Source organism: Grampus griseus (assembly GCF_964374135.1).
Source record: "Grampus griseus genome assembly, chromosome: 8".
Taxonomy (NCBI): Eukaryota; Metazoa; Chordata; class Mammalia; order Artiodactyla; family Delphinidae; genus Grampus; species Grampus griseus.
The window spans coordinates 54,290,712-54,316,108 of record NC_139002.1 but is presented as its reverse complement, the minus strand read 5'-3'; the positions used below and the strand labels follow the sequence as shown (position 1 = coordinate 54,316,108).

The 25,397-nt window shown below is 39.1% G+C and overlaps 2 protein-coding genes across 2 annotated transcripts in view; one reads left to right on the top strand and one right to left on the bottom strand.

Moving 5' to 3' along the window:
• Positions 1-17,856, bottom strand: part of RSF1 (remodeling and spacing factor 1) — a gene marked incomplete at its 5' end in the record, with an annotated part of 166,387 nt that extends 148,531 nt beyond the window's left edge. The window contains one exon of the mRNA XM_082660016.1: positions 17,670-17,856. Coding sequence (XP_082516142.1) covers positions 17,670-17,856 — 187 coding nt within the window. The remainder of the gene's footprint in view (positions 1-17,669) is intronic.
• Positions 17,857-18,221: 365 nt separating this feature from the next.
• The window catches only part of AAMDC (adipogenesis associated Mth938 domain containing), a 33,396-nt gene continuing 26,220 nt past the window's right edge, over positions 18,222-25,397 (top strand). Inside the window, exon 1 of the mRNA XM_082660869.1 lies at positions 18,222-18,390. The gene's annotated coding sequence lies outside the window, so the exon portion shown is untranslated. The remainder of the gene's footprint in view (positions 18,391-25,397) is intronic.

The window sequence follows — 25,397 nt, the reverse complement described above, 5'->3', positions numbered from 1 at the left end:
GGTGGGATAGGGAGGGTAGGAGGGAGACACAAGAGGGAGGAAATATGGGGATATATGTATACGTAGAGCTGCTTCACTTTGTTATAAAGCAGAAACTAACACACCATTGTAAAGCAATTATACTCCAATAAAGATGTTAAAATAAATAAATAAAACAAAAACAAACAAAAAATAAAAGGCATGCAGATGGGAAACAAAGAAGTAAGACTTTCTTTACAGATAAAAGAATCATGTATAAAGAATTTTTAATCTTTAAAAGCTATTAAAAATGAGTGAGTTTAGTAAGGTTGCAGAATACAAGATCAATATACAAAAAACAACTGAATTTTTATATATCAGCAATGAAAAACTAGTAAATAAAAAATTTAAACAATACCATATAGATTATCATAAAAAAACATAAAACGTTTAGGGATAAAAGTGATGCAAGATGTGGAAGACGTGTATAGTGAAAACGAAAAACACAGCTAAGAAAAACTAAATAAAACCTAAATAAATGGAGCAATGTAACATATTCATCTATCAGAAGACTCAGTATCTTTTTATTGAAATATAGTTGATATACAAAATTATATAAATTATAGGTATATAATATTATACAGTGATTCACAAATTTTTAAAGGTTATAGTCCATTTATAGTTATTATAAAATATTTGCTATATTCACTGTGTTATACAATATATCCTTATAGTTTATTTTATACTAATAGTTCGTAGCTCTTAATCCCCTACCCCCTCTTCCTCTGGTAGTCTGTTCTCTATATCTGTGAGAGAAAACTCAGTATCTTAAGGTATCAATTTTTCCCAAATTCATCTGTAGATTCAAGATAATCCCAATAAAAATTCCAGGGAAATTTTTTGTAGAAATTGATAAACTTATGTTAAAATTCATATAGAAATTCAAAGGACCTAGAATAGTTAAAACACCTTTGAAAATAATAATAAAGGGAGTTCCCTGGTAGTCCAGTGGTTAAGAATCCGCCTTCCAATGCAGGGGATGTGGGTTCGATCCCTGGTACCACGGGGCAACTAAGCCTGCGCACCACAACTAGAGAGCCTGTGTGCCACACTAGAGAGAACCCTGCACGTCACAACAAAGAGCCTATGCACCACAACTAAGACCCAACACAGCCAAAACTAAATAAATAAATATTTAAAAAAAAGAATAATAATAAAGGTGAAGGGCTTAAACTACCTGGCTTCAAGACTCATTACAAAGCTAGAGTTGAGTGAAGGACGAGTGACATTGGCCTGCAGACAAATATATTACAGAAATAGAATATGGGGCCAGAAATAAACCCAAACACATATAGTCATATAACTAAAAAAAATTGGGGGACTTCCCTGGCAGTCCAGTGGTTAAGACTCCATGCTTCCACTGCAGGCAGCGTGGGTTCGATCCCTGATGGGGGAACTAAAATCCTACATGCCATGTGGTGCGGCCAAAGAAAAAAAAAATTTATTGAAATAAACTTTACATAACATAAAATCCATCATTTAAACCATTTTAATGTGTACTATTCAGTTGTTTTAGTATAGTCACAATATTGTGCATCCATCACTACTATCTAATTACAGATCATCTCCATCAATCCAGAAAGAACCTACGTCCCTTCCAAATCTCCCCCCACCTCAACCCAGGCCAATCACAGATCTATATTCTGTCTCTATGGATTTACCTAATCTGGAAATTTAATGTAAGTGGAATCAAAATCAATGAAACCAGAAGTTGACTGTTTGAAAGGATGAAGAAAATTGATAAACCTTTAGCTTGACTGATGAAGAAAAAGAGAAAGGACTCAAACTACGAAAACAGGAATGAAAGCAGAGATATTACTAATGACCTTACAGAAATAAAAAGATTGTTAAGACAATACTATGAACAACTGAACATCAACATATCACATAAGCTAGATGAAAAAGACAAATTTCTAGAAACAAACTACCAAAACTTACTCAAGAAGAAATAAAAAGTCTGAATACCCATAGGGGATTCAAGTAAAGAGATTCAAGTAAAGTAAAAAAAGTTAGTAATCAAACAATTTCCCACACAAAGAAAAGCCCAGAACTCAATAGCTTCACTGGTGAATTTACCAAACATCTACAGAATTACACCAATCCTTCTCAAATTCCTCCAAAACATAGAAAAGGAGGGAATACTCCCCAACTCATTCTATGACTCCAGTATTATCCTGACACCAAACCAGAGACAAAATCACAAGAATTGCAAAGATGAGTATCCTTTATGAATATGGACACAAAAATTCAACAAAATACAAGCAAACTGAATCCAGCAGCATATTAAAGAAATTACATATCATAACCAACTGGGATTTATCCCAGAAATGCAAGGGTTTAGGATAGGGGCTAGTCATGCCAGAAAGACCAATCACATGATTAGACAGTTGGGGCTTTGAGTCATGTGATATCAGCCCCACTTCCATGGAGGGGTAAGGGACTGGAAATGGAGTTCAATCACATGGTCAAATCTCCAATTAAAACTCTGCTACACTGAAGCTCAGTGGCACTTCCTGACTGGTGAATACACTGATGTGCCAGGAGGATGATGCACCCTGATTCCACAGGGAAAGGGCATGAATGCTCTACGCTGGGACCCTCCCAGACCTTGCCCTATGTATCTCTTCATTTGGCTGGTTCTTAATTGTATCCTTTAAAATAAAACCATAATCACAGGTATAGCAGTTTTCTGGGTCCTGTGAATCAGCCTAGCAAATTTTCAAACCTGAAGCAGGTCATGGGAACCAGCAGCTATCATCTGCAATGGGGGCAATCTTGCTGGTGACCATGCCCTTCAACCTGTGATATCTGACCTAGTTCCAGGTGGTTGGTGTCAGAATTGAATTGTATTGCAGTACAGACATACCTCGTTTTACTATTTCACTTTATTGCACTTTGCAAATATTGCATTTTTAAAAACATCTTTATTGGAGTATAACTGCTTTACAATGGTATGTTAGTTTCTGCTTTATAACAAAGTGAATCAGTTATACATACGTCCCCATATCTCTTCCCTCTTGCATCTCCCTCCCTCCCACCCTCCCTATCCTACCCCTATAGGTGGTCACAAAGCACCAAGCTGATCTCCCTGTGCTATGTGGCTGCTTCCCACTAGCTATCTATTTTACGTTTGGTAGTGTACATATGTCCATGCCACTGTCTCACTTTGAATATTGCATTTTTCACAAATTGAAAGTTTGTGGCAAAACTTCATGGAGCAAATCTATTGGCGCCATTATTCCAACAGCATTTACTCATTTACTGCCTCTGTGCCACATTTTGGTAATTCTCACAATATTTCAAACTTTTCATTATTATTATATTTGTTACGGTGATCTTTAACCAGTGATCTTTGACGTTACTATTGTTAATTGTTTTGAGACAACATGAAAAGCACCCACATAAGAAGGCAAACATAATCGATTACTGAAATGACAAACAGGGATGCAGAATATTACGTAAACTCAGTTGATAAAGCAGCAGCAGGGTTTGAGAAGATTGACGCCAATTTTGAAAGAAGTTCTACTGTAGGTAAAATGCTATCAAACAGCTTTGCATGGTACAGAGAAATCGTTTGTGAAAGAATCAATCGATGTGGCAAACTTCTTTGCCTTATTTTAAGAAATTGCACAGCCACCCCAACCTTCAGCAACCACCACCCTAATCAGTCAGCAGCCATCAAAATTGAGGCAAAACCCTTCACCAGCAAAAAGATTACAACAGGGACTTCCCTGGCAGTCCAGCGGTTAACACACCGTGCTTCCAAAGCAGGGGATGTGGATTCAATCCCTGGTTGGGGAACTAAGATCCCACATGCTGTGCAGTGCGGCCAAAAACAAAAACAAAAACAAAAAGATTACAACTTGCTGAAGGCTCAGATGGTGGTCAGCATTTTTTAGCAATAGAGTATTTTTTAATTAAGGTATGTACATTGTTTTTTTAAAGATATAATGTTATCGCATGCTTAAGAGACTACAATATGGTGTAAACATAATTTTATACTCACTGGGGAACCAAAAAATTCATGTGACTCACTTTATTGCAGTGGTCTGGAACCCAATCTGTATCTCCAAGGTAAGCCTGTATACCAGCTGGTATCAGAATAAAATCCAACCAAAGATTTTTGTGAAGTTTGACATGCCAATTCTAAAATTCAGATGAGAACGTAAAGGGCTAAAAATAACCAACAGCATTTCCAAAAGAATATGGTGCGAGAACTTGCCTTAGCAGATGAAAGGACTTACTTTAAAGCTATAGCAAGTAAAACCACGTGAAGGATACACCAATGTAACAAATAAAGAGCCTAGAAATAGACCCACGTATATGTGGAAACTGGGATACAAGATGTGGCATTACCAATTAGTGAGGGGAGAAAAAAAAATTACATAATACAAAAATAAATTCCAGGAGGTTTAAGACTACAGTTTGAGAAACAAAACTTGTAGAAGAAAATACAGATGAACACCTTATGCCTCAAAATCATAAAGAGAAGGGTTTCTTAAATGAGATATGAAAAGTATAAATGTAAAAATAAATAATTAACAATTATACTATGCTAAAATTTTAAAGTCTGGATCAACAAGATACTATAAAAACAGTAAAAAAGATAAACAGTATTAACATAAAAATAAATAAAAATATAAAAACGACAAAGGATTGACATCTGAAATACATAAAAAATCGCTACAAATCAATGAAAACAACAAAGAAAATGGAGAAATGCTATAAAAAGGCAATTCACGCAAGAGAAAAGTGAATGGCAAAAAAAACATGAAAAAATGTTCAACCTTATCAGAGCAATAAGAAACTAATTCACAACCACATTATCAAATATTTAAAAAGTCTGACAATGCTATGATTTGATTACCTGGATAAATGAGAACCCTCATACACTATTGGCAATGTATAAATTGATAAAGCTAATTTGGAAATCAATCCAGCTATACCAAGGCTAAAAGGAAAACAATGGACCTTCTGTATCTCTGGATGCAGAACCTGCAGATATGGACGGCAGACTGCACTAGGCCATTTAAATAAAAGGACTTGAGCATCCTCGGATTTTGGTATACAAGGGGGTCCTGGAAACAATCCCCCATTGATACCAAGGGATGACTGTATACCCTTTAGCCCAGCAATTCTACCTCTAGGCAAAGCTGCTAGAATATTCATTACAACATTACTCTTAATAGCACAAAAACAAACCTAAATATCCACCAATTAAAAAAAAAAATTACAGTATTTTCATGTAATAGAAAACCATACAGCAGTTAAAGTAAATAACTAAAACAGTAAGGCATTAACATGGATATGTTTCAAAAATACTGTTGAGAGGCAATAAAGGAAGCTGTAGAGGAATGCATATAGTATTATATTGATTATATATAAAGTTTTAAAGCCTATAAATCCAGGGCTTCCCTGGTGGCACAGTGGTTAAGAATCCACCTGGCAATGCAGGGGACACGGGTTCAAGCCCTGGTCTGGGAAGATCCCACGTGCCGTGGAGCGACTAAGCCCATGCACCACAACTACTGAGCCTGTGCTCTAGAGCCCGCGAGCCACAACTACTGAAACCCAAGTGCCACAACTACTGAAGCCTGTGCACCTAGAGCCTGTGCTCCGCAACAAGATAAGCCACCACAATGAGAAGCCTGCACACGGCCACAAATAGTTGCCCTCACTTGCCTCAACTAGAGAAAGCCCGTGCGCAACCACAAAGACCCAATGCAGCCAAAAACAAACTTATAAAAAAAAAAGTATAAAAAAAAGCATATAAATCTATACAATGTATTATTTATAAAAGTATAAAAGTGTTCATGGGCACAATAAACTTCAAAATTCAGAACAGTGGTTGCCTATGGGAACAGACAAAAGAGAATCAGAACAGGAGTAATATACAGAGGACTTCAAATAAATTTGTAATTTTATCATCTTAAAAAGTAAAAGTAAGGGAATTCCCTGGCTTTCCAGTGGTTAGGACTCCGCACTTTCAAACACACACACACACACACACACACACACACACACACACTAAAAGCAAAAGCAAGGAAATTGAAAGAAAAAAGCAGACCCTAAAAAATCTCAGAACTCTGGGGATTAAGAAAAAAAAATCATAAAAATCACGAAGAAAAAGAAACTCATAAACGAAAAGCATCAGACTGACAGATTTCTCAACAGCAACAGTGGATCCTAGAAGACAGAAGAGCAGTATCATCAAAGCTCTGGGGGAAATTATTTGTGAATACTAGAATACTGTATTCAATCTAAATGGGCAGTCAGAACAGAGAACAAAATAAATATATTTTCAGACATGCAAGAACTCAAAATTCACCTCTTAGAAATCCTGTTTGAAAAAGAATGTACTACAGCAAAAGAATGAATCTAAAAGGAAAAATGTGGGAATCAAAAACAGTGGTGAGTGAAAAAACTAGTAAAACATACAGTTTAATTTAAATAATTGTTGAGAAACATAAATATAAATAAATTACAAAGACTTCCCTGGTGGCACAGTGGTTAAGAATCCACCTGCCAATGCAGGGGACATAGGTTCAAGCCCTGGTTCGGGAAGATCCCCCATGCCACGGAGCAACTAAGCCCGTGCACCACAGCTACTGAGCCCCAGAGCTACTGAGCCCGCGCGCCTAGAGCCCATGCTCCGCAACAAGAGGAGCCGCTGCAATGTGAAGCCCGTGCGCCACAACTAGAGAAAGCCCACACGCAACAATGAAGATCCAATGCAGCCAAAAAATTAATTAATTTTAAAAAAAAGAATGACAATATGGAACTAAAATCCCAGCTAATTAAAACATGACAGGTTGGGTGTGGGACAGGATCAGGGAGGAAGCCTGTTAAGATTCTTAAATTGCTTGAGTTATTAAAGCAACTTACTGAGGACACAGGGAGGGGGAAAGGTTAGAGAGTAGCACTGACATGTACACTACCAAACGTAAAGTAGATAGCTAGTGGGAAGCAGCTGCATAACACAGGGAGATCAGCTCAGTGCTCTGTGACCACCTAGAGGGGTGGGATAGGGAGCGTGGGAGGGAGACGCAAGAGGGAGGGGATATGGGGATATATGTATGCATATAGCTGATTCACTTTGTTATACAGCAGAAACTAACAAAACATTGTAAAGCAATTATACTCCAGTTGAGATGTTAAAAAATAAATTAATTAAATAAATAAAATACAAAAAAGGCAACTTACTGTCCTCTAGTATCACCCTCAGAAAAAAAATGGAAAAAATCTCCCAATATTAATTTCCTTGTAGATACAATTATTTACATTATTGATAATTCTAGCTTAAGAAGTATACATAGTAACATTTTGTCTTTCAAAATGATGGAGCTATCCTTTACTAATTAAATGGCATGAGACAAGACTTAAACTATAACTCAAGGAACAATACAGGTTTGAGTTACTACATGGTGTCTAATAGCATGTGTAACAGTTGGAGAGTCACTCCTAAAAAGGAATTCAACTCAAAATTTCTGTTAAATAATCTTTCAAGATTAATCAAGAATTACTCATCAACTATCAACACACACAAAGGACATATATTTACTTAAGTATTCTCATCTATATAATGGACTCAATCCACACTACATATTTAACATATCTATTTATTTAGAGTGGCATTTCAATTTATTTGAAGTTCCATCTCTTTATTTGTGGGGAGGGGGAAACAGAATGTCTAACAACTAACAAATCTTTACCCAGCAGAACGCAGCAATCTCTAAAATTACAACAAATTTTTTTTTGCAAATGAAAATGACAAAATATCTCAGTTAAAAAAAGCTTTACTGGGCTTCCCTGGTGGCGCAGTGGTTGAGAGTCCGCCTGCCGATGCAGGGGACACGGGTTTGTGTCCCGGTCCGGGAAGATCCCACATGCCGCGGAGCAGCTGGGCCCGTGAGCCACGGCCGCTGAGCCTGCCCGTCCAGAGCCTGTGCTCCACAACGGGAGAGGCCACAACAGTGAGAGGCCCGCGTACCACAAAAAAAAAAAATAAGAACTTCAAGTTACCCCTGGTGGAGATGATATAAAACAATTCAGAGAAATTTAGCTGAGAATTTTTTTTTATTTAAAAAGTAACTAGCAGAGAAGTAATAATGACTTTTCCCTGAGATGACTTCAGACAGGTAAAAGAAAAAGTGGATTTTAAAACTATACTCTGAGGAGTCATATAAAAAGTAATAAGCTTAGAAGACAGAGGTTAACACATATGCTTTGGCATGCACTTAAGACCTGGTACAACCAGGGCTTCCCTGGTGGCGCAGTGGTTAGTAATCCATTTGCCAATGCAGGGGACACAGGTTTATGCCGTGGAACAACTAAGCCCATGTGCCACAACTACTGAGCCTGCAAGCCACAACTACTGAAGCCCGCGCGCCTAGAGCCCATGCTCCACAACAAGAGAAACCACCACAATGAGAAGCCCATGCGCCACAACAAAGAGTAGCCCCCGCTTGCCACAACTAGAGTGCCACAACTAGGGTGTGCAGCAATGAAGACCCAACACAGCCAAAATAAATAAATTAATTAATTAATTAATTAATGGGGGAGGGGAAGACCTGGTACAACCATATAAGCCAAAAACAGAATTGGTAAAGAGTAGCCCCCGCTCGCCGCAACTAGATAAAGCCCAGGCGCAGCAACGAAGACCCAATGCAGCCAAAAATAAATAAATAAATATAGAAAAAATAATAATAATAAAAGTATACTTCCCGTTTAAAAATAATAATAGTAATAATAAAACCCAAGATGGAGAGGACCTGGGAGGAAAGTCGGAAGGAAGGAAGGAGGGAGGGAGGGAGGGAGGAAAGGAAGAAAGAAAAAGAAAAAAAAAAACAAGTGGAGAGAGGGGGATTTAGTAGTACAGTGGACCCTTGAACAACAAGGGTTTGAACTGCATAGGTCCACTTACAGACAGATTTTATTCACTACAATACCACACCATCTACAGTTGGTTGAACTATGTGATATGCAATTGGTTGAATCTGCCAACGCGGACCTCCATACAGAGACAGCCGGATGGCTGACTGTGAAGTTATATGCGGATTCTCCACCACACTGAGGGTTGGCATCCCTAAATCCCCTGTTGTTCAAGGGTCAACTGTACATATCTGTATAACCAATACCCAAAATGAAAAGGAGAGTTACACCATGACAACTCTCTAGCAAGCAAAGGATAAAAAGAAAAACTAAAAGTACATCAAAATAGCCATCATTACTAATTTTAAATATGTGACATTTTTTCTTTCAACCAACATTTGGGCATCTACTATATGCTAAGTACTATGCTAGAAACAAAGTGAATAAAGCAAAATGAATTCTTTATGGAGCTAAGTCATTGACATGCTGCCTTTATTTCATGTGCTTTTTTTTTTTTTTTTTTTTTTGCTTTAAAGAAAAAGAATATACTTCTAAGGAGCTTATAACTCATGTGTCCCAATGTGATTTTCTCACATGGTCTGAAGTTCCTCAACCACAAATCTTTTGGAAAGCTAATGCCTAAAGTTTGGTTGCAATTTCCTAGACACACCATATTATTTCACACTTCTGTGCCTTTTCCCATGCTGTTCACTACCTGGAATGCTCTTCCATCTCCTCTTCAATCATCCAAATTTCCATAATAACTACAGTGATGCTATGATATCCCCTGGGAAAAGTTAGGTATTTGCTCTTTTATATTCCCAATGCACCTCCTCTCTTAAAGCAATGAGAAGCCCACACACCACAATGAAGAGTAGCCCCTGCTCGCCACAACTAGAGAAAGCCCGCATGCAGCAACAAAGACCCAATGCAGCCAAAAATAAATAAATAAAATAAATAAATTTTTTAAAATATTTTTTTAAAAAGTTAACTTTAACTAAGATTTAATTCTAAAATGAAGTTTTAGGGCTTTCCTGGTGGTGCAGTGGTTGAGAGTCCACCTGCCGATGCAGGGGACATGGGTTCGTGCCCCGGTCCGGTAAGATCCCACATGCCGCGGAGGGGCTGGGCCCGTGAGCCATGGCCACTAGGCCTGCGCGTCCGGAGCCTGTGCTCCGCAACGGAAGAAGCCACAACAGTGAGAGGCCCGCGTACCGCAATAAATAAATAAATAAATAAATAAAATGAAGTTTTAGAACAGAACATGGCATTATAATAAATTGGGAAAAAACTATTCGTCTCATTAACATTACCCCTGCCCTCAAGGAGATTAAAGTCTCATAGGCTAGACTGTAAGTGCAAAAAGTGTTATGAGTATTTATTTATTTATTTTTGGCTGCGTTGGGTCTTCGTTGCTGTGCGCGGGCTTTCTCTAGTTGCAGCAAGCAGGGGCTACTGTTCATTACTGTGAGCAGGCTTCTCATTGAGGAGGCTTGTCTTTGTTGCAGAGCAAGGGCTCTAGGGGTGCGGGCTTCAGTAGTTGTGGCTCGGGGGCTTAGCTGCTCCACAGCATGTGGGATCTTCCCAGACCAGGGCTTGCACCCGTGTCCCCTGCACTGGCAGGCAGATTCTTAACCACTGTGCCACTAGGGAAGTCCCTGTTATGAGTATTGTGATATAAAATCTACACAGGACACTGTGCGGTAAAATGGCAGAAATGGTTAATTTAACCTGAGAGACAGAGAAAGCAGGAAAAATTTCACATGAGCACTTGGTGCTTAAAGAGCAGATTAATGATGGGCAGGAGTACAGTGAGCAGGCCAGGGAAGGAAGGTGGAAAGAGAATATTCAACTCAGGTAGAAGGATGAAAAAAAGGCATAAAGATGTGAAACAACCTTTCATACCTTCAGAGACCTGCAAGCAGTTCAGCCTGACTAAGACAGAGTAGTAATGATGATAGAAAAGTGAGGTTGAATATAAAACGGGATAAAGAAATAGACTCAAGACATGGAATAAAGTATGTGAGAGACTGAGGTCTAAGTTGGCTCCTTGGTTTCTGATCTGGGTGACTTGGGTAGATGATGGTAATATTCATGGTGAGAGGTAATTCAAGATTAAAAGTAAATAAGGCAGCAACTCAATTTTTCTTTTATAAAGCCTCTTAGAAAACTAGTTTTCTTAATTCTTTTTTTGAGATATAATTGACATATAACATTATATTAGTTTCAGGTGTACGAAATGATTCAATATTTGTATACATTGTGAAATGATCACCACAATAAGTTAACATCCATCACCACATAACTATAATTTTTTTCTTGTGATAAGAACTTTTGAGATTTATTCTCTCAGCAACTTTCAAATACACAATGCAGTATTATTAACTACATTCACCATTATACATTGTATAATTATACATTGCAAATTAACGGTACATTATATCCCCACGACTTATTTATTTTAAAACTGCAAGTCCGTACCTTTTGACCACTTTCACCCATTTCACTTCTTGGTATAAGACTACTCTTAAATAATTTGTTTTGTGATTACCAAAGAGATACACAATTAGTATTGAAAAGGATATGTGAAAAAATATGATACAAAGAAAAAACAACTTATAATCCTACCATCCAGAAAATTATTAAGATAAACTTGTACAAATATAGGGGAAAAAGGCATACAGATAGGATAAATACAAAGCTAAACAAATTATAAAACAAAGTTCACTAAAAATATGTATCATTACAGAGTGTACACTATATTTGCTCATATAATAACATTTTTTTAAAAAATCACTGCTTCATTGTCTATCTTTGCTGCTAAAATATGAGCTCCATAAGGACAAGGATCTTACCTATCTTGCTCACCAATGTATCCCCAGGGAATAGTGTACCTGGCACACATTAGGTAATCAATTAACATTTGTTGAAAGAATCAATCTTTTTTTTTTTAAATGAAGCCCCAGATTACTCTCTCAAGCAATATTTGATACTTCAAAAATTCTAACATAAAAAGAAAACAGAAAACACGCTGATACCCTTTGTAATGGGATCTGCCACACAGTAAAAACAGAAAAACAAAAACACCCAGGCACAGTATATTAAGGCTATATCCATCAGGTAGAGAGCCAAAGAAATTTTCTCAAATCCAGGAACACACATAAATACCTTTCTTGAATACATGATTCAGGCTAAAATGTACTTTGGGTCTGAATTTGGGTTCTTACTTTCCCACACTATATGAGGTTGTACATCTCACCATAAAGTTGTCATAGAGATAATTTTAGTCTATTAACTTACAGACTAGAATTCATAGACTATTAACTCCCCAGAGAGGGGACTTGCCCGCTGGTGCAGGGGTTAAGAATCCGCCCGCCAATGCAGGGGACATGGGTTTGAGCCCTGGTCCGGGAGGATCCCACATGCCGTGGAGCAACTAAGCCCGTGCGTCACAACTACTGAGCCTGCACTCTATAGAGCCCACGAGCCACAACGACTGAGCCCACGTGCCACAACTACTGAAGCCTGCGTGCCTAGAGTCCGTGCTTCGCGACAAGAGAAGCCACCGCAATGAGAAGCCTGCTCACTGCAACAAAGAGTAGCCCTTGCTCTCCACAACTAGAGAAAGCCCGCGCGCAGCAATGAAGACCTAACGCAGCCATAAATAAATAAATAAATTTATATATATAAAAAAGAAAATCCCAGAGAAAAAAATAAGCATTTGAATGATAGTAACTCAAGCTCAGCTTTGTTACTTCTTACTAGATTAGAAAATCCTTAAAAGAAGGGCCCATGTTTAATGTCTTTTTAAAATAATCACCATAGGGAATTCCCCGGTGGTCCAGTGGTTAGGACTCTGCGCTCTCAATGCCAAGGGCCTGGCTTCAGTCCCTGGTCCGGGAACTAAAATCCCACAAGCCGCGTGGCCAAAAAAAAAAAAAAGGGTATTTTAAAAAATACATAATCACCATAATGTTTACTGCACTTAGAATATAGCAAATATTCAACATACAAATTAAGTAAATGAAGTAGCTAATAAATGCTTACCTTCCTTACTAGCTGAGAATTTAACAACACTGGTAAATTTCAAGGCAAACTCTTTAGTAATTTAAAAAAGAAGAAAGTCAGTTTTCATTAACAGGCCCAATTTTAGCCAGAAAACTCCTGTCCCTATTACCTCCAGTTCTGGGACAATGCCAACAACCTCCCTCCGAACGTCCATAACTTTTGGTTACCTCAACTCTGTGATATACCAAAAATGATGGAAAAGAAATACCTTTCTCTCCTTCCCTCTAATAAATGTCTAAAGAATATTTCTTCTTTCAAAGGTGGAAGAGCCAAAACTAGACATTTCGACCAAACGAGGTTGTGGTTCCAGCAATGCTACCACCAACAGCCTACCACTGTAGATCCATGCAACTCCTGGCACATGTACCTGGTAAGATCTTTTGCTCAAAGCAACAGATGGTGACTCTAGGTATGGTAAAGTCATCTTTCTACTTCATGAATGAACCTAAAAACTGCTGTCACACAATTCGATTATCACCAACAGAAGAGAACATATTAAGTTACAATCACAAGTCCAGTTAAAAAAATAAGGTATATCCTTTTTTTTTTTTTTTTTTTTTGCGGTACGTGGGCCTCTCACTGTTGTGGCCTCTCCCATCGCGGAGCACAGGCTCCGACGCGCAGGCTCAGCGGCCATGGCTCACGGGCCTAGCCGCTCCACGGCATGTGGGATCTTCCCGGACCAGGGCACGAACCCGTGTTCCCTGCATCGGCAGGCTGACTCTCAACCACTGCGCCACCAGGGAAACCCGGTATATCCTTTTATACTTGACATTTTGACTTCAAGAGTTAAACTTCAATTCATTTAAAAATGCGAAACACAAATCAAAACTAAAATTACACTAAAAATTAAAAAACCAAAACAAACCAAAAAACTAATGATTCAACTTGTTTAATACTATACAGTAACTCAGTCAACCTTATCCATACACACCTTAATAGACTGTTATTAGATACATATAACTTCTCAATCAGTACCCATACAAAGACTATGTTTAAAAAATGAAAAACTGTATTTTCCTCTTGAAGAAGAATGCCCTCTGGAGGAGAGGGAAGATACTTGGGAGCCTTGGATGTTGGTAATTCCACAAAGTCAATGTCCACTTTTGTTCACAGTCATACCTCCTGATCAACCACCTCCCATCAAGAGGAAGCTGGGGAGGTCCATACAGAGCACAGAATTGGGAGGGCTACAGTAGACTGAGGGAGAGGGAATAAAACATACCTTCAGTTGGCACATTCTTTTCCTATTCTAACTAATATCAATAACAAATCTAAGATTCTACCAAAAACTGTATAATCTTGGGCACTGGACAGCTGAATCAATCTCTTGAACCTTAGTTTCTATGCCTGCCAAATAGGAATAATAGTACCAACCTCAGAGAATAGTTGTAAGAAATAAGGAGCTGATGTTTGCACATAGTAAATGCTCAATAAATGGTAGCTTATATCCTTAAGACTAAACAAGTAGTTTATAAAACCAAATTTAATAATTGACACTGTAGGGGATGAAGAGCATTCTAAGCCGAAGCCATAATGTCAAATTAAGACTTAGAAACAAAAATTTAAGGGAAACATCATAAAGGGCCTAAACAAGGACAATATAGAGAAATACAGCCTTGTTCAAAGATGTCATAATGTCGATATACCTACAACAATGACTAAGTAAAAAAGAATTTAACTGGCAACTCAGAAGAATATACAAACCTTTTAAGGAATAATCGCACTAGGAAAAACCAGAAGTTTTATAAAATAGGATTATTGAAATGGCACTAAGAACTGCCTTTTAAAAATACTAAAATGTATATAGAGCAAAACTCCTTTGATTATAACAAGACTTTTCCCCAAGAGCACAACAGCTCAACATTAGACTGTGCTTAAACTCCTTTCTCACTACAAGCTAAAAATTTAACATTTTCATTCCAAATGTACTTTTGTGTCTTCTACCTCACAAATATCTTTAATAAAATTTGTAATACAAGAATATTTAGGGAATTCCCTGGCGGTCCAGTGGTTAGGACTTGGCACTTTCACTACCAAGGTCCAGGTTCAATCCCTGGTTGGGGAACTAAGATCCAGCAGGCAGTGCGGCATGTCCAAAAAAAAAAAGAATATTTATAAGTACTTGGTTTATGAAAGGATTTTTAAAACATTTCATTTGATCCTCAGATATTACCTCTATTTACTCAAGAAACTGAGGTCCATAGAAATTAAGTAATTTGCCCCACAAACTACATATTATTACACTATTCAAGAGGTTGATTCAGCTGTCCGGAGATTATCAGCAAAATATTTAGTTCAACTAAAACCAACGTCTTTTAACTCTTTCTAGTACACCACAACTCCTTCCCCAAGACTCAGTCCAAATCTTCTTAGTTGGAGCAGTATTATCAACTACTACAAGTAGGTTAACCATCACCAAAGGCCTGAAAATCTTTTCCCTGCACAGTAGCAGCATTTCACCTGCAGAGACTTTTCACTTGCCAAGGATCTTGAACTGCGTAACATTAGTTATTATTCTTGGATCACCTTATGACAAGATCTATTATTATAGTTGAAACTATACCAACAGTAATGCATGGCTGAACCCACTGGTATAATCTCTCAACTCGTATTACTTCTCATTTTTTACTTAGCTAGTCGCCCATTGTTCAATCCTAGATAGAAAAGTAACATGAAGTATTAGACTGACTCTGATATTTTTTCTTGTTACTAACAGAAGCCAAATGCAGTGGCCAAAATACTTAAAAGGAATGGAGAAGCAAGCAATCTTATATACCACCCAAAATATAATGCCAGGACAGAAAATGTATGCCTGCATTCCAACTTGGTCCAAATACATTCCAAAAACAATTTACCAGCAATCCCTTTCCTCAAATTCCCACATTTCTCTCTTATAGATACATTACCATCATTTCCCAAGGTATCCTAAAAGTAACTTATAAGGCACTCTCCTTCATAATGACCACTCTCCTTCATAATGATCATTTCCGTAAAAGAAATGTAAATACAATTTGATAGCCATCAAATTGCAATTGAAATTACTATATTGGGGAGTTTAACTTTTCAATAAATTCTGCAGAAGTCTTTATATAATATAATCTTTTATTTGCCAGAATTTATGAATGGTACAGGAGATCTGGGCAGGTAAGAAGAGATATATGCCTGTATCATAACTGCTGTATTAATTTGAGTCTTTGGTAGCCATAATATAATTTTCTCTATAGGTAATATTTTGAACAACTTCACACTTGGGCTCTGCCTAGCTATGTAAATATATTCTGTTAACAGAAACTTCTTCATTTCCATGGAGAATTAAAGAGCAGTCCTGATTTCTTGTAAAGGAAATAGCTATCTGTTTTGCACAATACCCAGTCCACTGTGGCCACCTAATACGGACAAAAAGGGGGGAAAAAAAAGACCTATTTGGAAACGTTTCTTCTCCAGCCAAGGGCTGTTCCCAGATAAAGGCAATGCTCAGAGTACAACAAAAAAACCCTTCTCTGAAAAAAGAAATGTGCCAGAAAGCAGAGGCATGGATCGGGAATAAATAGGGAGGGAGTGAGTGTATGCGCTCAATGAGGGCTGGAGGCAGCAGGCGCAGCGCGGAGATGCTCCAGCGAAAAGAACCACCAGCCGCCGCCGCCGCCGCAGCAGCAGGAAGTTTCAATGGGGCCGGGCAGAGCATGCGCCCTGAAGCCGCGCGGTGGCCTTATGTGGAAGGAGCACCACTTGCGAACACCAATAATAGACCGGCGGCACCAGAGAGAGAAACATGAGCAACAAGCACCTTCTTCAACTGTTTCCCCTCCGTCTGAGCCCCTCCTCCACCCTACATACTAACCACCCCACCCTACCCTGCAAATGGGAGGGCGACTTCTTCTTCCCCTAAGCCTTATGCCAGGATGAAGGGGGAAGGGACTGGAAAAGTGGGGAGATGCTCTTCTATTATTTGGGGGGAGGTGGGGAGGAGGAAAACTATGGGGGAGGAGAAATTAACCCTCTACCCTCCAAAGTGGAGAAGCTGAACCGACTTCACCCCCCAAAGCGAGAATGGAGGAGGACCCCCTCCTAAGGAGGAGGAGCAAACCTCCGGACTCAGAGGAAGGAGTTTGGGGGGTTAAACCAGCCCTGGAGGGGAAAGGAAAAGAGACCAGAGCCGACTCTCTCGGGGGAGTTCCCACTAGAGGGAGGGAGAGATGAAGTGTCCGCTGCCCCCGCCCACCCAGGTGGAGGGAGAGAAAGGGGCGCCCCGAGAAGATGAGCCCAGCCTCCCCGGAGATGGTAGCGAGGATGGTGGGAGGAGGGGAGGGAGTGAGGGAGGAGTAGAGGAGAAAAGCGCAAAGCTGGCCGGAACCTGCGCTCCCCTTCCCCCGCCACCGAGAGGGAGAAGGATTGGGGGGCCCGGTCCCCGCCGCGGGATAGCAGTCCCAGGGGCGGCCGACCAGCACAATGACCCCTCCCCGCCCCCAGCCCAGACCTAGCCCGCGACGCCCCCACCTCTGCTGGGCGTCGGGCGGAGTGGCTCTATGGGGCCTCCGCCCCGCCTCCCCACTGCCCAAGACCCCGGGGGCTGGGAGGAGAAGATCGGCCGGGCTGAACTGCGCCCCAGCGGGAGGACAGAGCCGCGGAGGTCCGGGGTGTCTGTGAAGAGCGGAGAGAAGGAGCATGCCAGGGCCGCTTCCCGCCGGGCGTTCGGGCCCCTAGCTTACCTTCTCCGTTGCCGACGTCCGGCGGCGGAGCTTGCAGCACCCGCTCCAGCTCGGGGAACGGCAACTCAGGCAGGTCGAGCAGCGGCCCGTAGCGCTCCAAGAAGGAGCAGACTACGGCGAAGTTAGGGCAAGAACCCGGGCAGCCCGGAGGAGCCATAGCCACCGCCGCTGCCGCCGCCGCCGCCATTTTGAACTGGAGGATGGAGGAGGAGGCGATAGGGGGGTGGGGGGAGTTGGGGTGCCGAGGAATGGCAGGGCAACCTTACAGACGACAGGAGGCGCTAGCAAGTGGGCGCCCCTGCGGATCCGAGCGTCTCAGGCACGGCGCAGCGATCCCACAATACAACGGCGGCCCGGAGCAGTCGAGAACCTAGTCAGACGTAGGAAAGAGAGGCGCCCCGTGCCTTTCGCTTTCTGCTCTCTTTCCGCCCCCCTCCCTCGCTCCTCCCACTTTGGGTTCGCCACTGCCTCGTGTGACAAGGGGAATGAAAACAAGGGCTGCGGGGCAGGGAGGCGGGCTGGAAGCTGGAGAGGCGGGAGTTTTAGGAACGGTGACCAATAGGCTTGAAGAGGGCGGAGCTGCACTCGATAACAGGCCAAAAGACTTTTTCAGGGCCGCGCGAGTCGTGGGGGGATCGCCTAACCGGGTCCTCGGGAGCAAAGGTGAGAGGTAAAGCAGGGAGCCGTTCGAGATCGCTGCTCCTTGGAGAGAGGGCGTTGGGTAAGTTTGGGGGGGCACTCCCGGGACAGAAACTGGGGCACCAGATGGTGGGGGAAGTTGAGGAGAGTGAATAAGAAGCAACAAAAGAGCAGAATAGGGGGGAAAAAAACGATTCTGAGAAAAAGGTGGAGAAGGGAAAGGTGGAGAGGTGGCCTGAATTAGGGGTTGGGTTGGAACCTTTGTATGGAGAAGTCTCAGTGAACGTCTGCTGAGGGATACTGCTAAGGTACAAGAACCGCACCTGTGCTGGAAAGCAGTGTCTGAAAACTCTGGGGGACGAGGGCCTGATGGAACGAGGCTCTGCCGGGATCACTAGTCTGCGGAGTTGGGGCCCTGCTAGGAAATCAGGGTCTAAAGGGACCAGGCTCTTCACAGGGACCAAGGTGTGAGAGGACAGGGCCCTGCTGTGGTTGCCAGCGTGTGAGGGGGAGGGGCTTTGTTGAGGCACGAAGATCTGGGGACCAGGCTCTGTAGCAGCCCAAGATCAGAGGGTGGACCAGGACTGCACTGAGGGTGGACATGGTAGGAAACTTTGTGCAAGGGCAAAAAGTTTGTTACAAGACAGGGTTCCGCTTCGTTGGGAGAAGCAATGAGCATTCTCCCACAAAGAATCTCGGAAAAACCATCAGTAATGCAAAGTAAAATGTGCGGCTTGGGATACAATGTGCATTTTGGTTAAGAGCCTGAGCTTTGGAGTTCAGCAAGACTTGATTTCTAACGGAACCGCCTCAGGACATTGCGGAAGATTTTTTTATTTCTTTGAACCTCTGTAAAGTCGGGGTGATAATAGTACCTACAACATAGGATTTTACTAGATAATTCACAGTACATTGATTAGCACAGTGCCCTGGCACACTGTAAATACTTTAAAAATATTAGTTGCTACTATTGAAGAAAATTCCTAAAACTTAGATAGAGTTCAGCTATTTGTAATTGATAGTTTACTACTTTGAGCCAAAAATTTCAGTGCGCATTTAAAATTTATATAGTATCTACTTACTAAAAAGAATTTCAAAGTATAATATAAACCATTTAAAATAGGACCATTTATAATTAAAGGAAAATAAAGAAATATATAGGCAAGTAATTATATTGGGAACAGAAAAAATGATTACCACAATTAAAAATTGAATTTTCAAAAAAAAAAATGGAATTTTCTTCTGCATTTCTAGGTAAAAAAGGGAAAAACTGTAATGTTCTATATCAGACTTATTATCTAAAGAAAGAAAGAATACTCGTTTATCAAGAGAAAAAAATTCTATATTATAAGAGGACTTTATTACCTAGAATACTGATTCTTAATCTCAAATAATATACAAACCCTTTTTGGGACTTGCCCATCAGTCCAATGGTTAAGACTCTGCCTTCCAATGCAGGAGGTGAGGGTTCGATCCCTGGTCGGGGAACTAAGATCCCACATACCAGTGGGGTGCAGCAAAAAACTTAAAAAAAAAATTACAAACCTTTTTATTAATTTATTTATTTTAAAATTTTATTTATTTATTTTTGGCTGTGTTGGGTCTTTGTTGCTGTGCGCGGGCTTTCTCTGGTTGTGGCGAGCAGCGGCTACTCTTCGTTGCAGTGCGATTATGGTGGCTTCTCTTTGCTGTGGAGCATGGGCTCTAGGCATGTGGGCTTCAGTAGTTGTGGCACGCAGGCTCAGTAGTTGTGGTGCTGGGGCTTAGTTGCTCCACGGCATGTGGGGTCTTCCCAGACCAGGGCTCGAACCTGTGTCCCCTACTTTGGCAGGCGGATTCTTAACCACTGCACCACCAGGGAAGTCCCTACAAACCCTTTTTAAAGGAAAAAAATGTTCTTTTAAAATTTACAAATACTGGGAGGGGGAGGAATTGGGAGATTGGGATTGACACATATACACTATAGATACTATGTATAAAATAGATTACTAACGAGAACATACTGTATAGCACAGGAATTGTACTTAAAGCACTGTGGTGACCTAAATGGAAAGGAAATCCAAAAAAGAGGGGATATATGTATATGTATAGCTGATTCATTTTGCTGTACAGTGGAAACTAACACAACATTGTAAAGATATGCCAATAAAAATTAATTTTATAAAAAAGAAAAATAAAATTTACAAATGCTCTTGAAAATATCAGTTTAAGAAATACTGATGTAATTAAAGTCTATACAGCAATATGAATGTACTTCATGCCATTGAACTACACACTTAAAAATGGTTAAAATGGTAAGATTTATGTTATGTATATTGTGCCACAATAGAAAAGTTTAAAAAGTGCTCGTTTCGGCAGCACATATATTAAAATTGGAATGATACAGAGAAGATTAGCATGGCCCCTGCGCAAGGATGACATGCAAATTCGTGAAGCATTCCATATTTTTATGGGGATATATGTGTATGTATATCTGATTCACTTTGTTATAAAGCAGAAACTAACACACTATTGTAAAGAAATTATACTCCAATAAAGATGTTTAAAAAAAAAAGTTAAAAAAAAAAGAAAGAAAAGTCTCACTTTAGGAAAATGTGATGAATTATCATAGCAAAAGAGAAGTCTTAATTTAATGTGTAGTAAAATATGTTAAACAACACTGAAATGAAACAGAACTAAACTAAAACATATATTGTATACCAGGGAATATAGCCAATATTTTACAATATAATGGATGTAAATATAGTATAACCTTTAAAAATTGTGTTTTAAAAGTGTGAATCACTGTGTTGTACACCTGAAACTTATATAATGTTGTTCATCAACTATCCCTCAATTAAAAAAATAAATAAATAAACTGAAATATATTGGTAGAACTCTCAAACTCCCAAGTATATATATCTCTATACCTGGGGCCCCGAAGACCCCAGTTTAAGAAAAATTTGACCCAGAACTTACCAGTTTTGCAAAGATACAAAAATCTTCATAAGATCATAACTTAATTGACCTTAAATGAAAGGCAGGTACACAATATTAAATAAAATCATATCTTTGTGAATGAATTTTGATGGAAAAAAACCCTTCAAACCAAAAGAAAGATTTAGTTATATCGTTTTCTGAACACTACCCCCCTGCCTCTTTCCTTTCTCTCTCTTCGCTTTCAGCTTTTCCAGCACCTCACCTGCTCTCCCATGGGATTGTAAATATAACTTTCTAAAAAAAAAGCTTTATATAATTTTTTTCTTTTCTCAGTGCTGACACTGTTACTCAAAGCGGGGACTGATAAATAAGGTTAGAGTTTCTGCTTTTGTAATCAAGATTGGCATTAGAACAAAGTCCTTGGGCATCAAAAGTTATATCTACCCAAAAGATGAGAGATGTTGTACTACAAAGCAAGGTTTAGGTCATACCTTCACTAAGTCTGTTCTTGGAAAAAAAATAAATGATAAGCACCGTCTCTTCTTGCCTTGGGCTAAGAGAATTTGTGGGTTACAAGAATTTAATCCCAATTTACATAGTTAAATAATTGCATTATATATATCAAACTAAAAGGTAAAGATAGAAAAAATAAGTAGCTTTAAAAAAAACTGTAATTGATTTACTGCTACTTCCATAAAGAAGCCTTTAAATAAGCATTAAATTACCTACACTCAGTCTTTATTTATGAATAAGAAATTTCTTAAGATAGTTCAAATTTCACATTCTCTTAGGGGAAAAGACAAAATAGTTTTGCATTCAGAATTAGTGACTAGTTTATTCAAAATACCAAAAAGAAACAAAATGCTCATCAGAAGAAGAATGGGTAAATAAATTGTGATATAGTCTTTCAACAGACTACTACTCAGACTGATACACACTTGATATATATTACAACATAGGTGAATCTCAAAAGCATTTTGAGTGAAAGAAGAAAAACACAAAAGAGTAGGTACTGTAAAATTCCATCAATATGAAGGTCTGGCTAATATATGGGAATAGAAATCAAAAGCTTCTTTTGAGCTTGGAAGGGGATTGACTAGAAAGGTGCACAAGGGAAATTTCGAGATACATTCTGTTTCATGACTAGCAAGTTTATACATTTGTGAAAACTCTTGAACTCTAAAAGATATTTCTGCATTTAATTGAATGTAATTATGCTTTGATTTTAAAATTTAATGGCTTAGCCTTCAATTTTGTCAAATTACATTGATAACAGTCTGCTGTATAATGGAATAATTTATACATATTTCTGTCTCTCCAACATATTATCTTTGCATTTGTCACACAATTTTTTTTACAGATATTGTAAGCCTGGCAAATGTATATTGAAGTGAACTGGATTCAGTTGTGGAGCCAGTTTGGGAATTCCTAATTAGTAACAAGCAAATTTACTTAGGTTTGTTTAAAACTCACTTTTACAAGAAATACTTCTAGAAGTATATGGATATGTTATATGTAGTGAAAAAACTGTTAAATGTCAACAGAAGTAGGAATCTATGGTCTTCAAAATAGTTTCATAGGAAAATATATGACAATAAAAAGAAGTAATAAACAAGATTTAATCCAGCCATTTTCTGGTTCTTTCTCTTAATGAAAACTGAATTCTCTGTTGTAATAGAATTGTATTCATTGAAGAAACACTTTTAGAAGTGCCTTACCATCTTTTTTCTTAATTTTTTTCTTAATTTTTTTTTATGCATCAGTCTATTCTCATTTCTTAAGAGCAAGGCTGAAACCAATTTCTCTGATGAAATAATTATTTTTACTGAAAGAAAAATTATGTTGGCTTTTTTGTAGAAATGTGTAAGTTGGTCCTAATATTAATATGGAAGTGCAAGGAACCCAGGATATCCTAAACGGTTTTTTAAGTGATGAACAAAGTTGAAGGTCTCACACTTCCTGGTTTCAAAAGTGACTACAAAGCCACAGTAATCAAGACTGTGTAGTACTGCCATAGGATAGCTACTATGGACCAAACTGTGCCTCCCCAAAATTCATATGTTGAAGCCCTAATCCTCAATGGGACTATATTTGGAAATAGAGCCTTTAAGGAGGTAACTAAAGTTAAATGAGGCCGTGAGGATTGGGGCTCTAATGGGACTGGTATCTTTATAAGAAAAGGAAAAGACATCAAGAGTGCTCATGAACAGAGAAAAGGCCATGTGGGGACAAAGCAAGAAAGAATCCATCTGCAAGCCAGGAACAGAGGTCTCACCAGAAACCAGCCCTGCTGGCACTTTGATCTTGGACTTCCAGTCTCCAAACTATGAGAAAATAAATTTCTGTTGTTTAAGCTACCCAGTCTTTGTTATTTTACTATGGAAACTCTAGCAGACTAGTACAGAAGTCTCTCTCAACCCTCATAACAGTTCGTTACAATTTCCTTATACCACTTTTCAAAAGTTACCTTGTAATTTTTAAAAGTCACCTTTAAAAAATTGTTAGTAATTTGCATGTGTCTTCTCTCCTCTAGTGTAATATTAACTTCTCAACAAGAACCATGTTTTATAAATTTGTGTCTTCCTCCCATAGCACCAAAGATAGTGTGTTTATGTCCTTTGTTATATTACACATTTTAAAAATAGGTTAGTAGTTATTAATATTAGGGAGAAATATCACTTTGTTATTGTCTTTATTTGGAGATTAAATACAGTTTAAGGACATGTATATAGGTACCATATTAACAAGGGGTAGACTGTGATGGTTAATTTTGTGTGTCAGTTTGGCTGGGCTATAGCACTCAGTTATCCAATCAAACACTAATCTAGGTGCTGCTATGAAGGTGTTTTGTGGACCTAGTTTACATCTACAATTAGTTGACTTTTAAATAAAGAAGATTATCCTCAATACTCTTGGAAGGCCTCATTCAATTAGTTGAAAGGCTGCAAAAGGAAAAGTGAGGTTTCCTTGAGGAAGAAGAAATAACACGTCAATACTGAAATGACAACTCTTGCCTGAGAGCAGCCTGCCAGCCTGCCCTGCACATTTTGCACTAGCCAATCCCCACAGTTGCATGAGCCACTTCTGTGAAATAAATCTGTTAATATATATAGTCTACTCGTGCTGTTTCTCTGGAGAAACCTGAATCAAGCACCTTTTAGCTATTGTACTTATCAATGCTAGAATTCCCATTTGATTCTTTTTTGAAATGTCTCTTTATTGAGATTCTATATTCATTGAGTCATTGTCATAATTTTTACACTGAAGTATAGTTTTCTTTAAATATTTATTTATTTATTTTTGGCTGCGTCGGGTCTTACTTGCAGCACACAGCCTCTGTAGTTGTGGCATGCAGGCTCTGTAGTTGCAGCACACGGGCTTCGTTGCCCTGCGGCATGCGGGATCTTAGTTTCCTGACCAGGGATGGAACCCGCGTCCGCTGCACTGGAAGGTGGATTGTTAACCACTGGACCACCAGGGAAGTCCCTGAGGTATAGTTGATTTACAACGTTATATTAGTTTTAGGTATACAACATAGTGATTCAGTATTTTTACAAATTATACTCTACTAAAAGTTACAAGATAATGGCTATAATTTCCTGTGCTATACAATATATCCTTGTTGCGTATCTATTTTATATAGAGCATTTTGTATCTCTTAATCCCATCCCCCTAACTTGCCCGTCCCCTGTTTCATCATAATTTTGATTCTTTATGAATAGTTTCCTTTAGTTCTTTGAACATATTTAGAGTAGCTTCTTTGAAGTCTTTGCTAAATCAAATATATGGGAGTGCTCAGATACTGTTTCAGTTGATGAGTATGAGTCACATTTTTTTGTTTCTTTGCATGTCTTGTAATTTTTTATTGAAAACTGGGTATTTTAGATAATGTATTATAGAGTCTGCATTTGGATTTTCCCCCTACATTGTTGTTCTTAGTTTATTTGTTTCTGTTTAGTCACTTGCCTCAACTAAATCTGTGGATTCTGTCTCCCATGCAATGTGTGGCCACTGAAATCTGTATTAAGGGCTTTTTTTTTCTCTCTTTTTTCTTTTTCGTCCGTGCCACATGGCTTGTGGGAACTCCCCAACCAGGGATTGAACCCTGGTCCCAGAAGTGAAAGTGCCAAGTCCTAATCACTGGACCGTAAGGGAGTTCCCCTTGTTTTT